The sequence below is a fragment of the Anabrus simplex genome, chromosome 1 (assembly GCF_040414725.1).
Source record: "Anabrus simplex isolate iqAnaSimp1 chromosome 1, ASM4041472v1, whole genome shotgun sequence".
Lineage (NCBI taxonomy): Eukaryota > Metazoa > Arthropoda > Insecta > Orthoptera > Tettigoniidae > Anabrus > Anabrus simplex.
Window position 1 is genome coordinate 498842258 of NC_090265.1, and position 16699 is coordinate 498858956.

The window sequence follows — 16699 nt, forward strand, 5'->3', positions numbered from 1 at the left end:
GACCCTCACCAGGATTACTTGATTCAGGAACTGGAAAAAATCCAAAGAAAAGCAGCTCGATTTGTTCTGGGCGATTTCCGACAAAATAGTAGTGTTACAAAAATGTTGCAAAGTTTGGGCTGGGAAGACTTGGGAGAAAGGAGACGAGCTGCTCGACTAAGTGGTATGTTTACATACAATTTACAAAATATACATTTAATGTTAACCTAGTCAATACTTACAATACAACATTTTGTGGTTAAATATTTATGAATGATAGAAAGGTTGTGAACATGTTTCGCCCTTCTTAATGGGCATTATCAGCACAATGGATAACCTTAAAACAATTAATTACAACTAAGAACGTTTACAATTATTGGTCATATAAAATTGGAATGAGATGTTGTGATGTTAAAAGTTATTTTCGATATCATGATTGTGCTGCTGATGCCCATTAAGAAGGGCGAAACATGTTCACAACCTTTCTATCATTTATAAATATTTAACCACATAGTATTGAGTAGGTTAACATGAAATGTATATTTTGTAAATTGTATGTAATCACTATTGTCAATACGGACCAAAAATGAGATTAATGACTTGTATGTGGTATGTTCTGAGCTGTCAGTGGAGAGATGGCATGGGAGGACATCAGTAGACGAATAAGTTTGAGTGCTGTCTTTAAAAGTAGGAAAGATCACAATATGAAGATAAAGTTGGAATTAAAGAGGACAAATCGGGGCAAATATTCGTTTATAGGAAGGGGAGTTAGGGATTGGAATAACTTACCAAGGGAGATGTTCAATAAATTTACAATTTCTTTGCAGTCATTTAAGAAAAGGCTAGGAGAACAACAGATAGGGAATCTGCCACCTGGACAACTGCCCTAAATGAAGATCGGTAGTGATTGATTGATTGATTGATTGATTGATTGATTGATTGATTGATTGATTGATTTTGATAGTGTAGATCATAGGAGACTTCTGACAAAAATGAAGGCTATTGATTAGACAAAAGCGTGAATTATTGGGTGCAACAGCCTGTTGGGGCTTTGCCTTCCAAGAGACTGCTGTTCAGCACAAAGGCCTGCAGATTATGAGGTGACGCATGGTCAATAGGATGAATCCTCTCTGTCATTATTTATGGTTTTCTAGACTGGAGTCACCATCTCACAATTAAATAACTCCTCAGTTGTAATGACATAGGCTGAGGACCTCAAACCCCTCCACCCCCCAGGTCCAGGTAAAATTTCCTGACCTGGCCAGGAGTCGAAGCTGGGGTCTCTGGGTGAGAAACAGGCATACTATCCATACAGCATGGATCTGGCTGATGTGTTACACTGTATAGAGGAATAAATAAGTCACAGGATTGTCAGTAACTACAATAAGATCTCGCCAATGTTGTGAGATGGACAGCAGAAAATAGTATGATGGAAAACAGGGTAAAAAGTCAGGTTGTAAGCTTCAACGGGTGGAAAAGTCCTTTCAGTTTTAATTACTGCATTGATGGGGTGAAAGTACCTCATGGTGATCACTGTAAGTATCAGTACCTGAAAGTACTGTAAGTAAGGAAAGATCTTCATTGTCAATGAGATTGTAAATACTGTAAAAATTACATATCTCTTCTTATGTTATGAGGGTTTTTAGGGGTTGTAATAAGAATGTAAAGGAGAGATTGTGTAAGCCACTGGTAAGACCCCAATTTTCATATGATTCCAGTGTATGGGACCCTCACCATGATTATTTGATTCGAGAGCCAGAGAAGATGCAAAGGAAAGCAGCACAATTTGTTCTGTGTGATTTCAGAGAAAAGAGTAGTGTTATAAAAATTTTACAAACTTGGCTGCAAAGATTTGGGAGCAAGGAGGCTAGCTGTTCAGCTAAGCTGTATGTTCCATGCTGTCAGAGGGGAGACTGAATGGAATAACATTAAAGGTAAATAAGATTGAAGGAGTTCCTAAAATTAGAAAAGATTGTAATACTGTATAAAATGGAGATATTTGACAAATTTTCATCTGGTTTTTGAAAACATTTTAAGAAAAATTTACATCCATTTCTTCTTAGGTCCTAACAAGCTCATTTATGCTTTGCAACTTCATCAGAATGATGGGCAAATCTTCAGTCTTGATGTGGAAAGTGTTAGAAGCTGTATAAAGATAGGAAAAGGGGAGAGACAAAAGGATAAAAAGGTAAAGATGAATACAGGTGGTGTATTAGGAACTCAGCACAAATATAAAAGGAAAAAAAATTATCTCAACAGGTCAATATAATGAAATTTGGGACTGTCCCAGAATATGAGGACATATAGTCATGTCAAATGAGATGTGTAAAAATTATATAATAAGTGTTCATGTTTTAGCTCTGAATGGTTACAACTTCTATACATTATATTCTCCCTGTTTTTAGATACTTGAGCTTTCTTTGCAATTATTCTGATTTTCTTATGTATTATTTCAGATATTGAAAATATAACACACAAAACTGGAAATTTCAAGCAGTTTGATATATTTACAACAATGCTGAAATCTGGATTACTGAAGGTTTGTTATTTTGCTTTACCTTCTGTAAAATTCAGGGATCATTTTTTACAACATTAGTATGCACTTACTTATGTATAGATCCTAGATTGGAGGTGAAGTTGAGTAGTTTATCAATATTTAATGACTAAAATAAGATGTCTGTTATTTAAAAAATAAATTGTAAGAGAAGGTAGAATCAAAAATACTACAAATGACAACAATTATATAAAAGGCAATATCAACAGGTTATAATAAAATTAGAAAAGGAAACAAAGTTTGATTACCTTCTATCCATACTAGGTAAAAGTGATCAACTGTTCTATAGTATCGGGTGTCCACAATTTAAGTTATGGTATTCAGTGCGGTACAGTATGGGCTGTAATGATCGTAGGAGTCTAAAATTTCATAGATATACTAACTAAGCAATGCGCTCGCGAATTATACCACAAAAATTATTGAAATGGCGTATGGCTTTTAGTGCCGGGAGTGTCCGAGGACAAATTCGGCTCGCCAGATGCAGGTCTTTTGATTTGACGCCCGTAGGCGACATGTGCGCCATGATGAGGATGAAATGATGATGAATATGACACATACACCCAGCCCCCGTGTCAGCAAAATTAACCAATTAAGGTTAAAATTCTCGACCCTGCCAGGAATCGAACCCGGGACCCCTGTGACCAAAGGCCAGCATGCTAACCATTTAGCCATGGAGCCGTACACAAAAATTATTAGTTCCCCAAGTTTTGCCACCAGACAAAAATATGGCACTCCAAGCAATGGTAGGGGTCACAGAAAAAAGACAGGAAAGATCAAACACATGATAATAATGGTTACAGGAGGTTTATTAGCATTTATGTTTACAAACACTCCAAACTCAACAACATGCTTCATCCATAACACAGCATGGTCAGCAGTTGCCTGCAGCATATCGGGTGGAATCAGAGCGACATGTCATCGTATGCTAGCCTTTAGATCAGGCAGAGACCGGACATGTCCCTGATAGACAATCTTTCAGATATGCCCACAACCAGAAGTCACATGGATTTAGGTCAGGGGACCTCGAAGGCCATGCATCTGGAAAATGCCTAGAGATAATGCGGTCATTTCTGAAGGTTTCTTGAAGCAATTCTTTCACTGACAAGCGATATGTGGTGTTGCCCCATCTTGCATGAAAATAACGGTGTGGTCACAGATGCGTTCCTGCAAAGCTGGAATCACGTGATGCACAAGGAGATACCTATAATGTGCAGATGTCACTTTACACCTAAAAGGCCCACAAGGGGCCATCTCCTCAAAGAAAAATGGACTGAGAATGAAGGAGCTAAATGTCGTGCACAACGTTTGGAGGAATCGAACCCCATATGTGACAGTTTTGTGCATTCACTGCACCCTCCAGAGTAAAATGTGCCTCATCAGTCCACAGAATATTTTCCGGCCACATGTTGTCCACTTCCATGTGCACCAGAAACCGAAGGGCAAAGTCACGGCGTTGTGCAACATCTTGGGGTTTGAATTTGTGAACAGTATTAAGTTTGTAGGATTATCTGTGTAAAATGCACCGCAAAATCATGTGAACTTTTGACCGGGGTGGTGAAAATTCACATGACACAGCTCGAGCACTGGTTACAGAATTGGGAGGTTGTGCTGCATGGTCTGCTACAGCTACAGCAACTTCATCAATAACATCCGTGGGGATGGGCCGCCGTCCTCTCTCTGGTGCGACACCTAATTCACCTGTTTCCTCGAATTCCTTAGTAATTTTCTTCAGCCTATTACTTGTCATGGGACCTCTTCTCTGCTGTTTCTGTTGGCGATATGCCCACAATGCAACGCTACTATTGCTGCTATTCTGATAAAACAACTTCACTAGTAGTACACGGTCTCTCTTCCCAATAAGCACTACGTTTCACGCGGAAAAGTTCAACTTTCTTACGTTACAAAGAAGATTCACTTCAGAATAGGAATCAACAAGTGTCACCAAGCAACAACCAAGGCAGTGACACAACACAATTCTACCGGAAGAAAATTTTGATGTCAGAGGTATGGAATATTGCACGTTCTGACAGCATAGAATGCCATATTTTCGCCTGGTAGCAAAACTTGGAACTAATAATTTTTGTGGCATAATTTGCAAGCGCATTGCTTAGTTAGTATATCTATAAAATTTCAGACTCCTGTGATTATTACAGTGCTGAATACCGTAACTTAAATTGTGGACACACAGTATATTTGTAAGTAAATAGGTATTAATCTACATTGTGCTTCAGATACATACAGCTCAGTAAGGTGAGTTGTCTGAAGTAATGGGTCCATCGGACAAGTGGATTTTCAGTCCAAATATCCAATGTGCTGGCAATGTCTCTGCTTTATCTGTGCAGCAATGTGATTTACTATAAGGAGAAAGCCTGCAGGAATGAAGTAAATAAATAAATAAATAAATAAATAAATGAATTAATAAATAAATAAATAAATAAATTTGTTATTTACAAAAAGGTTTAAGTACTTACTCTCTTATTCCGCATACAAAGCACACTACACCCCACGGGTGTTCCACACTTATAGCGAAGGACAATGACAGTTGTAAGTGCATTGAATTGAACATTTGTGAAATGCTGAACCTGGCGAACTCCACTTCCACAAAAATCAGTGCCAAAGGTATTGCACAGTTGCTGACACAAGTGAACGAATGTGATAAAACAGTTGACTCGATTGAAGTTCTGCACACACCGGATTTACGAATCAATCTTTCTGTCGGTCAGGAGGATTGTTGACAGGGGTTATCGCGTGACATTTGATGAACACAAGTCTGAAGTTATTAACAAAAGGGACAACAGTGTAATTTTGCATGCAGATTGGGTAGGCAGACTATACTTTGTGTGTGATTCATGCATGATTGAGCCAGAAAAAGCTGCTCTCACAATCTATGAACACAAGAAATCTTTAATGGACTGGCAGAAGAAGTTGGGACATCTGAACATCAACGATCTTCGAGAAGCCGCAAGAAACTACACAGTGCAAGGACTTGAAATTAGTGATATTAACTCAGTCATCGAATGTGAGATTTGTGTTGAGGAGAAAATGACATGTCAGTCATTTCTAAAATTGTCTCAAAGGAAATATGCTCCTTGTGAACTCACACACATGGATGTGTGTGGGCCCATGAAGGTCAAATCAAATGGTCATGCCAGATACTTAGTTACATTCATCAACGACTCTACAAGTTGGAGTGAAGTTCATTTTCTGTGAAAGAAGAACAGAGTACTTGATGAATTCCGGGCCTTCAAAATAATGATGGAGATGCAGTTCGACAAGAAGATAAAGTTCCTGAAATTTGACAATGGAGCGTAGTACGTCATCAGGCAGTTTGACCACTTAATGAAGAGCTCCAGCATTAAATGTCAATTGAACAACCCTGAGCAAAATTGAGTAGCCGAGGAGAAAATCTGCTCCTTATTGAAATAGCTTGGTGTTTACTGATCCAGTCTGGCCTTCCACCTTTGTTCTGGGCAAAAATAGTGTCAACTGCAGATCACATCAGGAATTGCTGCCCAGCTCCTGCATTGGATGGAAATACCCCCTTTGAAGCGCTGATGGGAACTTTCAAGAATTAGGTTCATTGGTCTACTGTTTAAATGAAACCAAGAGCTCAGGCAAGTGTGAGCCACGTGTGTGAAAGGGCATGTTCCTGGGTTTTGCTGTGGATTCCGAGGCCTTCATAATTTGGATCCCTGAGGAATGTCAAATGGAGATTTCATGCAACATCCAGTTCCTGAAAGAGCTTTCAAAAATAGATGGTCGTCATTATGAAGATTTCCACCCAGAACAGAGGACTAATATCATCGAGACTATGGATGATCTGAGTGTTGAGGAGTTAGCAGAGGGGCATGTGTCAACAATGGAAACATTTTACAAGTGATGAATAGGAATGAATTGATTAATGTTCAAGTTCAGCTAGATGATATACACTACAACCAAATTTGACAGATTCAGAAGAACCGGATTTCTTGGTCTTCGAAGTGGATCCAATTCCATTTGAAGTTACAATGTCGATGAAGCACAGGCTGGGTAGGCCTAAGAAGGCTTTCATGGGAAAACCATATAGACCAAGGAAGCGCCGGGTTACTGAAGAGGAAATCAGAAATCATCCATATGTCGCATGCACAGCAGAAGTTCCTATTAAGTCCACAATCTCTGGTCCTATTGAAGAAAAGTGGATGCAGGTGATAGCTGACATGTTTTCCTTAATACTGAAGAATGATTGATATCTGGGACTTGGTGGAGTGTGTGAAGAATTATTCAACTGTCGGGAGTCGGATAGTATTGAGAAACAAGTATGGTGCTGATGGTTCTGTATCTAAATGGAAAGCTACGGGTGTCGTGATGGGATTCTCTCAACATCTTGGGTTGTATTACAGTGAGATCTATGCTCCCGTGGCATGACCCAGATCTATTTGCCTTGGTATGACTCTCACAGCACAGCATGGGATGCATGTGTGACAATTTGACACCTCCACTGCCTTCCTTAATGACATTGTTGACAAAGAGATTTGGATGGAAGTACTGGAATACATTAAAACAGTTTTGAAGTTCATCATTGAAAGGAAGTATGGCACTGAAGATGTAATTGACAAGAACAAGAAGATGTTATCCGAGCTACTGGAGGAAAACAGAGTATGCCGCATGATGATAGGGCCATTGCAACCAGGCTAATACAAACAAAAGGAATAGATATCTGAATCTCAAAATCAAAATCAGTAAGATATCCAAAGATATTTTGTTCTTGAAAGAATGTTTGAAATTTAACTTAGTACCTAGGTTTTTAAACTCTATGCAAAGAAAAAACATATGTAATTCAAAGGCAGCTAATACTCAAAACCAAAATAAATGAGATCTGGCTGAAAAGTGAAATTAAATCACTCTATAGGAAGAAATCATTTTTGAACTTGCAATTGTATCAAACACACTTGGAAATTAAACAACAATTATCTCCCTTAGAATGGAAATCTATCCAAAATCATATAACAGAGAAACGTGTAGACGTTTTAGACAAGAAACAAAAAACCCTAGATAACAAACTTATACTCTTAAAAGAAAACAAACCAAATCCTAACAAATCTAATAATAGGGCAAATAATTCTAATTCTGACCTAAAAAACATTCCCACCACTATCAGTCTATCAAACAGAAACTTCACTGATAACGAAATGGACCTATTTGATATAAGTTCAAAATTTAATTGGCCTAACTCACAAAAAGTAGAAGACGTAATCAATGTAGTAGCAGAAGTTGAATCTAACTTGAATAAATTAACACCAGATTTACAAAATGACATCAGGTTTGAAGTTAAAAAGAAGCTCCCAACTTTTGTAAGGGAAATAAATGAAAGTTCTAATCCCACTCTCATAAAACAAATAATGACACTAAAAACAAAGCTGAGCAAAAATAATGTAGTTGTTACCAAAGCAGACAAAGGTGAAACCACAGTCCTTTTAAATAAAAATGACTATATTGAAAAAACAGAATTCTTTTCAGACAAAACCTACACTGTAGTAAACCAAGATTCAATGGAATCTAAAAATTATCCTTAAGAAATCTACTTTTTTATTTAATGAATAAGAACACCAAAAAGTGATAAGTATCAATCCAAAGTAACCAATGGCTGGGGCATTACCCAAATTACATAAACCCAACGTACCCATACGTCCTATAATTAACAGTAGAAATAGTTCCACGTATAAAACATCCAAATTTATACACTCTTTCCTCAAAAGACATTACAAGTTTAATAACAAATCGACAATCAAAAATTCAATAGAATTTTGTAATAAACTAAGAAAATTCAATTTACAACCACAACATAAAATGCTTTCATTATTTGACATAACCAGCATGTATCCAGATATACCGGTTAAAGAAACTATCAATATCATCAAACACAATCTCCTTACACACAGTAAATTAATTAAATGTGAAATAGCTGAAATTGTTAACCTACTGAAATTTGTATTAAACAATAATTATTTCACATTTAATAAGAAGATTTACCATCAAACATGCTTGGCAATGGTAGTCCCCACCTCGGGCATACTGGCAGACATATATATGGATCATTTGGAGGAAAACAAAATAAATACAAACATAAATGGACTTTGTCTTTGGATCAGGTATGTAGACAACACCTTTGTCATAATAGATAGCCAAAAAAAAAAAAAAGTGAAAAAATCCTAAATTTCTTAAATAATATTGACCCAAATATAAAATTTACGAAAGAAGACGAAACCAACAACTCAATAAACTTCCTGGATATTAATGTAACACGGATATGAAATAGGTTCGAATTTCAAATAATTAGAAAACCATCATACGCTCCTCTAACGATAAAAATGATTCACTTCACCCAAAATCACATAAACAGGCGGCTTTTTTCATTTTGATTTATAGAGCTTTCAAAATCCCCCTTTCAGATAGTAACTTAAAAAAGGAGCTCAAATTTATAAAAGATCTGGCCTCAATTAATGGATACAAAATAAATATGATCAATAAATTAAAACAAAAGTTAGTAACTAATCTTACTCCCGAAAAAACTAAGCAGTTTAAATTCGCAACATTTACATTCACCAATCCAGCCATTTTTAAATACCTAACTAATCCTATCAAGAAACAAGATGTTAATATAGCATTCAAGACACAAAATACAAACAGAAACATTTTTTCAACCACAATAGTGTAAATTCTAACAATAACCTTTATCTAAGTTCTGGCATCTATAGATTAACGTGTGTAGAGTGTAAATGTTCATATGTTAGCCAAACTGGCCATAGCTTTCTCACAAGATACTTAGAGTATGTTAATGTTACAAAGCACAACAAACATTCTGTGATAAGTGCTCACATGAGAGAGTCAGGCGACCAATTTACAACTATAGAGAAAGACCTAAATATTATAAGGAAGATAGAAAAGGGAAAATTAATGACAGAATTAGAAAATATTTATATCCATTTAGACCAGTATTTCAACAAAGAAAAAAATTTAAATGACGAAATTGAAATAAGAAATCCTTTACACGAACAATTAGCTGAACTATTAAAAACGCTTAATCTAGAAAAAAGTAGCTTTGCCAAAGTTTTCATTCCCAAAACAACTAATAATCATGGAACATTTAAAGAACACAACCCCTCCCTGTGCCCCTACTAGACATTCCCCTTCCAAAACTACACCCACAAACATTTCTCCTCCTATCCCTACTCCCTCCCCTCAACTCCCACCACCTCACTCTTACAACACAAGGAATAGACACACAACAACAGGCAGTCACCACACAACCTTGGATAACAGCAAACTGACAAGCAGCAATTGGAGGGGTAAGTGAAGTTTCTAGAAGCACACTCATAACTAGCAACACAACTTCCAATTACTTACAAGATTCCTATTCATGTTACAAACATACAACAAGATAAACTACCCAACAACTTTTAAATACGATCATCTATTTATGTCCCTTTCAATCATGCCTTTATTAAATCCATTATTTCAATGTATGGTCACTGACGTCAACAAGAGCATATTTATTCAACAGCATTCGCCGAGGTCAAATGACAACAAACATTTAAATTTCTTGAAGACCAACATTCATCCTGTCACAAGTTCAATTATCAAATTGATGAGATCTTTGAATCATTATAGACTCTTATCTTCACGGGATAAGAAAACTTTTTTACCAGATCTCATTACCAAGAAAATCTTCAAATTTAGCTCTTAAGATTGATTTTCACATCTTTCTAAGATTTTAGACATGCTAAACCAAACCAAACCCCATGGCACTACAGCCCTTGAAGGGCCTTGGCCTACCAAGCGACCGCTGCTCAGCCCGAAGGCCTACAGATTACGAGGTGTCATGTGGTCAGCACGACGAATCCTCTCGGCCGTTATTCTTGGTTTTCAAGACCAGTTTAGACATGCTACTTGTTTTAAATATATTAGAACAACTCATTCTTCCACAATTTTAATGTATCTTTCCTATTAAGGCATGTCTCCAAAGATTCTGTATTTTATGATATTCTAGTAGAGTAAGTTTTAAGTTTGTGAAAAATGGTCTAATAGTTCTTAAGTCATTATTTATGAACATAACCATTCTTTGAGATTCAGATTTGGCTGATGATGCTCTGTAAGGGAGCGAAACATGTCCCACATATAACTTTTTAACTAATGAAGAGATTTTTAATGTGACAACATTATAATGTATTGAATAGGTGGATCATAATAAAACTTTGTTATTATTTAAAAAAAAGATAGGGCCATGATGATTAGAATACCTACTGTGATCAGTCCGTTGTTTTAACACTGTCATTGGTGGCCTCGCTGGAGTGTGGCGCTGCTGTCGCAATGCGCCAGCTGCAACAACTTGTGCACCAAGTTGTCGATGAAGGTAATAGCGTGTGTGAAGCTATGGTGATAATTTTAATGCCTATTGAGAGAATTTGTTTAATTAATATTTTTCAAAAGTCTGTGTTAGTATCTGTGCAGTGCTTTGTGCATGCAATCAACTAGTTTTCTATTATTTCAAGAAAATGTTGTACTGTGTTCCTGGTTGTAAATTGGGTTATGGAAGGAAGCGTTATGGTAGACAATTTTTTTTACAGCTCTGAAAGAAAATAATCTGTTTGCGAAGTGGGTGAGAGTTATCCTGCGGAAAGATAAGCAATTGCTGGCCAAAAGCAGAATATGTGACCTACATCTTTTGTCAGATTTAATTATAAAGGCAGAGTGTTTCCTTGTGAATACTGAAAATGTTGAACTTCCTCATATGAGGTGGAAATTAAAACCAGGAGCGGTGTTTCGTATTTTCCCAAATTTACGAAAATACCTGTCTATTGAGGTAAAATTGTGAAAGGTACCCAGTACGAAAGGAAATGAAGACAGGATCAAGAAAATAAGGAACAAGGATCATGATGTGAATGAATCATTGACAGTAACAGAAAGCAGTGAAGTTCAAGTTCAAGGTCAGCCTAGTTGTAGTCAGATTCAGAGCCAGTCTAGTCCTCTTACCAATGCCAAGAAGACAGTATTGTCTCTCCAAAGGTGACTAAAGAACGCAACTCGTAATTTAATGCAAGCTAAATGTAGTTTTTCCTCAGTCAAAGCTAGAATTAATTTCCTACAGGGGCAGATTTAGAACACATAATTTCATTTGAAGATTGTAAATTTCATAGTAAGAAGCAGAAAATTATTATAGACACTATGTTAAAGAAATGCCAAGTAAAATCTCCAAATGGTGTGAGGTACAGTAGTGATTTTCTTTTAGAGAGTTTATTATTTAGAATAAAATCACCAAAAGGATATAGGTACTGTCTGCAGCATAATCTGTTATCTCTACCCTCACAAATCCATTTGAGGAAACTCTGCACAGGACTTAAATGTCCCTATGACGTAACCCTCATTGTATATATGCTCTTTCCGATTATTTTGAGAATGAAATGGATGAGAATAAATGGTATGGGGTAGTTATGTTCAATGAGGTTAAACTAAGAGAGAGAGAGGAACTACGGCACTGAAGATGTAATTGACAAGACCAAGAAGATGTTATCCGAGGTATTGGAAGGAAACAGAGTAAGCCGCATGAAGATAGTGCCATTACGAATAGAATACCTAGTATGATCACTCCGCTGTTTCAACACTGCCGTTGGTGGCCTTGCCGGAGTGTGGCACTGCTGTCGCAATGCACCAGCTGCAACAACTTGTGCACCAAGTTGTCGACAAAGGTAATAGCGTGCGTGAATTCATGGTGATAATTTTAATGCCTATTGAGGGAATTTGTTTGTTTTAATATTTTACAAAAGTCTGGTTTAGTATCTGTGCAGTGCTCTGTGTGTGCAATCAACTAGTTTTCTATTATTTAGAAAAAATGTCGTACTGTGACGTTCCTGGTTGTAAATCGGGTTACAGAAGGAATCTTTATGGTAGACAGTTTTTTACAGCTCTGAAAGAAAATAATGTTTGTGAAGTGGGTGAGAGTTATGCCATGGAAAGATAAGCAATTGCTGGTCAAAAGCAGAAAGTAGATGGCATTGTTGATTTAGGTGAACTAATGCCATATTGTCAAAGATTCAGATGGTGAATCATGCATTAGTTTTTATGTTTGTACCTCTTTTGTAGAACTGGGTGCAACCTATCACCATTTATGCAATCAAAAATGCTACTCCATGAGATATCCTTGCTAAAATTCTACTTCAGGTTATAATGAGCTAGAAAAGGCTGGGGCGAGATTGGTAGGTTTCATGTGTGATGATAGTCAGTCAAATACGAAAGCCTGGAAATATTTAGGAATTCGTGGGAAGAAAATTCAAGCAGAATGTTATATTCTGAATCCTGTAGCAGTTTTGGGGGGCCTTAATAAAACAGTTATAAAAGAAAAAAACATTTGGAACATTAAATAAAATTTAGAATAAAAAAACCATATCATAAAATCAAAATTAAACAAGTTAAGAAACATGACAACTACAGGCAGGACATGGACAGCAGAAGGAACCTGAGGAAGTTATGGATCAAAGGACTTTTGTGGCTGAAACTTCGACCAAAGAATAATTTAGTTAATACCTACTTATAGTTAATACGTATTTATTATAAAAGCATTAAAGAAAAGAGAAAAAGTGAACACTACTGGTAGCATAAACACCAAAAGAAATATAAACCCTGATGAAATAAAGTCGCATCAAAGAAAATTAAAAGTTGAACATTTGAAGCAACCATCTCTCAAGGTGCATACACCAGTGCATTGCGGGGCGCATGGTGCAAAAGATGACTTCGCTTGGTTGACCAGAGTGCAGACCCCCACTCCTCGATTTGGAGCAATAGCGCTGTCTCTCTCCTTCCCTACGCCTGTCTTGCTTGCTCCATATGTCTCCCTCTTCTTCACTTGCTCTGTAGCTCTCCAAATCTGAGCCAAGTTGAGCCGAGCTTAGCCAAGACCCCCAAAGACGAAGTGCTGAGCCGAGTGGGACCAGTGCATGGTGCACAGAACCTCTGCACCCCAGTTTGCACGTGTGAGATTTTGGGCGTTTGAGAGGCCCTGACCTTACACCAAAGAAATAAAAATATAGGTCATAGGAAAACATTTTAAAATGAATCAGAATTACTGAGTTCAAGCTTAATGAAAAATTAATTTAAGTTACAAAACTGTTAGAAAAAGCTTGCCTTGAGCCAACGTGATGATGGATGTAAGATATCTTTACATAATCATAAATTACAATTGATTTCTGATAGAAAGATGGACGGGTAAACTCCTGTGACAAATTAAAAAGTGAAATAAAATAAAATGAAGTTACATTACGAAATTTAAGAGTTGCTTACCCCAACAGAAGGCAGATCTCCCATGGAGAACAGAACTCCTGGACAACACATCTGCTATACATGATGCTGAAGACAGAATTGAGACACCCTGCGACGCGCTTCCCGAAGGTAGCCCACGCTGGATGGTGCAACCAGAAATGGCACAGCAAAATTAATGACCAATGACCGCACAGGAGTTACCTTTTGATTTATTTAAACCAATCAGATTTAAATGTTTAATTGGACACTTGTTCTCTTGTCCTTTAGAAACATCTCAAAGACTGAATCTTGTCCAAGTCCCAGAAAAATCGACATGTGTGGATAGGTTGTGCCACAATTTTCGACGATAAAATTTAATACAATTTTTAATGATCTAAAATTTACGTGAAAAAGACCAAATATATAAACTCTTGTAGCACACGTCACATCCTTGCCCACTTAAAATTGAGCCATGCTCAATAAAAAAACCTTTAATTTTTGGGGAGGATGGAGCACAACACAACACTGACATCTTGATGCCGTTTTCAACTGGAACATCCATTATACATTGAAGTATTCCATCTTGATCTGGTTTTGCTGGCACCAATGTAGGGTTGTTGACAGCGACTGCATGCCAACACCACCTACAGTCCCACCATGGCAATCTGGTAACCTTCAGCCCAGCTCATCCATGTAGTGAACTGACTGGAAACTGAGGCTGTGATGTATCGCCCAGGATGGCGTAGTAACTGCAGAAAACTGGAAGATAACACACAACCAGCAGAAGAACATCTTCACAGAAGGCTAAACTAGCACCCAGAAGAATCTGGAGGATGAAGAAGCAACATTATGAATAATGAGACTTGAAGAGAAGTCGCTTGATAATTCTTTCTACTGAAATATAACTGCAGTATTCTTCTTAAAAACTTAAAATTTATAGAATTTGAAGTAACTAGTTTAATACATGTCCAAGAAGACATTTTACTGATGTCTAGCTCCACAGAGCTACTATGCCCTTTTCCTTCTGAGGAGTACTGCAATGGTCTAAAATTTACAAGAAGGCCAAATATATAAACTCTCATAGCACACGTCACATCCTTGCCCACTTAAAATTGAGCCATGCTCAATAAAAAAACTTTATATTTTGGGGAGGAACATTGAATTTAGAGAAGAAAACACACCAAAATTAAGAAATGAAATTCAAGAGTTTACCCATTGAGCCACATTACAATTTAAGTTAACCTACAGTACATTTTCTTCGAGAGTTACATGCTTCACAAAGTGTTGCCATCCAACTCGATCTTCATTCAGCCTTTTTCATGACGTTCTGAAGAGGAAGGCCAGTTATCTTCCTAGCCTGATCTAGCCACCTGCTTGCTGTCCTTCCACGTGGTCTTCTGCCTTCTGTATTTGCCTTCTATGATAGACTTCTCCAGGTTGTCTCCATCTCTCCTTATTACATTAGCTTGCAATGTTGCTTGCATGACCCTTTGAAGGACAAGTCACAGAATGGAGGTTTAGTGAGTCACTATCCACTTCATCATGTCATCATGTACATTACATAAACAATTTAATACTGTAATGATAAAAGTCACATTACGTAGCACGTGTTATCACAGCAAACAAGAAAATACAACATAAGTCTGAATACTGAATAGAAGATCACATTATATTAACAGTCAAGAGGTATATCCAAATAAAATCAAAAATAATACAAGAGTGCACACACTAAAATCCGACTCACTGGTACAGAAAATAAAAGGCTCAAATAACACCTTCATACCAGGAAATATCAGATCACAGCATGACACACCACAATCACCATGTCTATCTATCCTCCAATGAACGACAATACAAGGACACAATAAATTCATACAAACACTCCAGTGAGCTGACCCAAATCAAGAAGTACCAACAAAAGAAAAAGGCAAAACATAACCTTCAATACTACTTGACTTCATCTCACTACATGAGACTACCCTAGGACCAGTACTGTACTCCTAGGAGGGTGATAAATCCACAGCACCATAAATCCTGAGTCTCAATTCACTTGCCTTCCCAAGGCACCCAGGACAAATACAAATGACATCACCATATTTACATATTTACAAAAATATTGATGGGCGGATACGACAAGGCTTGGTACCAAATTTAGGAATTCCTTACTCAGCCTACAGCACCCCATAATCTAGCAAATTGAGTAAATTAATTCAGAAGACATGGCAATCCAGAAACTGATGAAAATAAGAACCCTGAAAATTAAAACAAAGGCAGAGTTATTAAGGATTATTTAATTGAAAATATTCTTACTGAAGACCATAATGCCTGAAAAATTTACTCCAAAATTTAGAATTTTGAATAGCTATGAAGAACAAATTTTAATGACCTGCGACATGATGGAATGAACAGCTCAGGGTAATGATACGGAAACCAAAATTTTGAAGTAAACCCTCTTAGCACATAATAATTCACAATAATAAAAGGACAACATCCTATGTCTAACCATCCAATACCAAGGAAAAAGATTGTAAAAGAGTCTCATATTAGATGAACACCAGACTTCAAATACTGTCATGAGCACAGGTGCACAACCATAACCCATCAAAATTGCCATTACGGCCTCAGTATTACCTGGTCTAATAATATGGTGAGCATCGTTTCACCCTTATAAACATGCTTCCTAATGAATATAGGAACACACAGGATAAAATAAAATATAAACGACAAAGAAATGGAAAATTGTACAATTGAAAAGCTTAAAAGATGATCTAGGAAAGTTTTCGGACAGATTAAAAGACCCTATAATCTCCTATCTTGTTTAACAATTTAGCAACTGACTAGGAATGCCCTAAGTAATCCCATACTTACTCAGATATGAACCAAGGTACAGCAGAAGAC

General features: G+C 37.0%; 1 protein-coding gene across 1 annotated transcript in view; it reads left to right on the plus strand.

Moving 5' to 3' along the window:
• LOC136867916 (centrosomal protein CCDC61) overlaps positions 1-16699 on the plus strand; it is a 125384-nt gene that overhangs the window by 14881 nt on the left and 93804 nt on the right. Inside the window, exon 2 of the mRNA XM_067144739.2 lies at positions 2436-2518. Within this exon, the coding sequence (XP_067000840.2) occupies positions 2436-2518 (83 nt within the window). The remainder of the gene's footprint in view (positions 1-2435; positions 2519-16699) is intronic.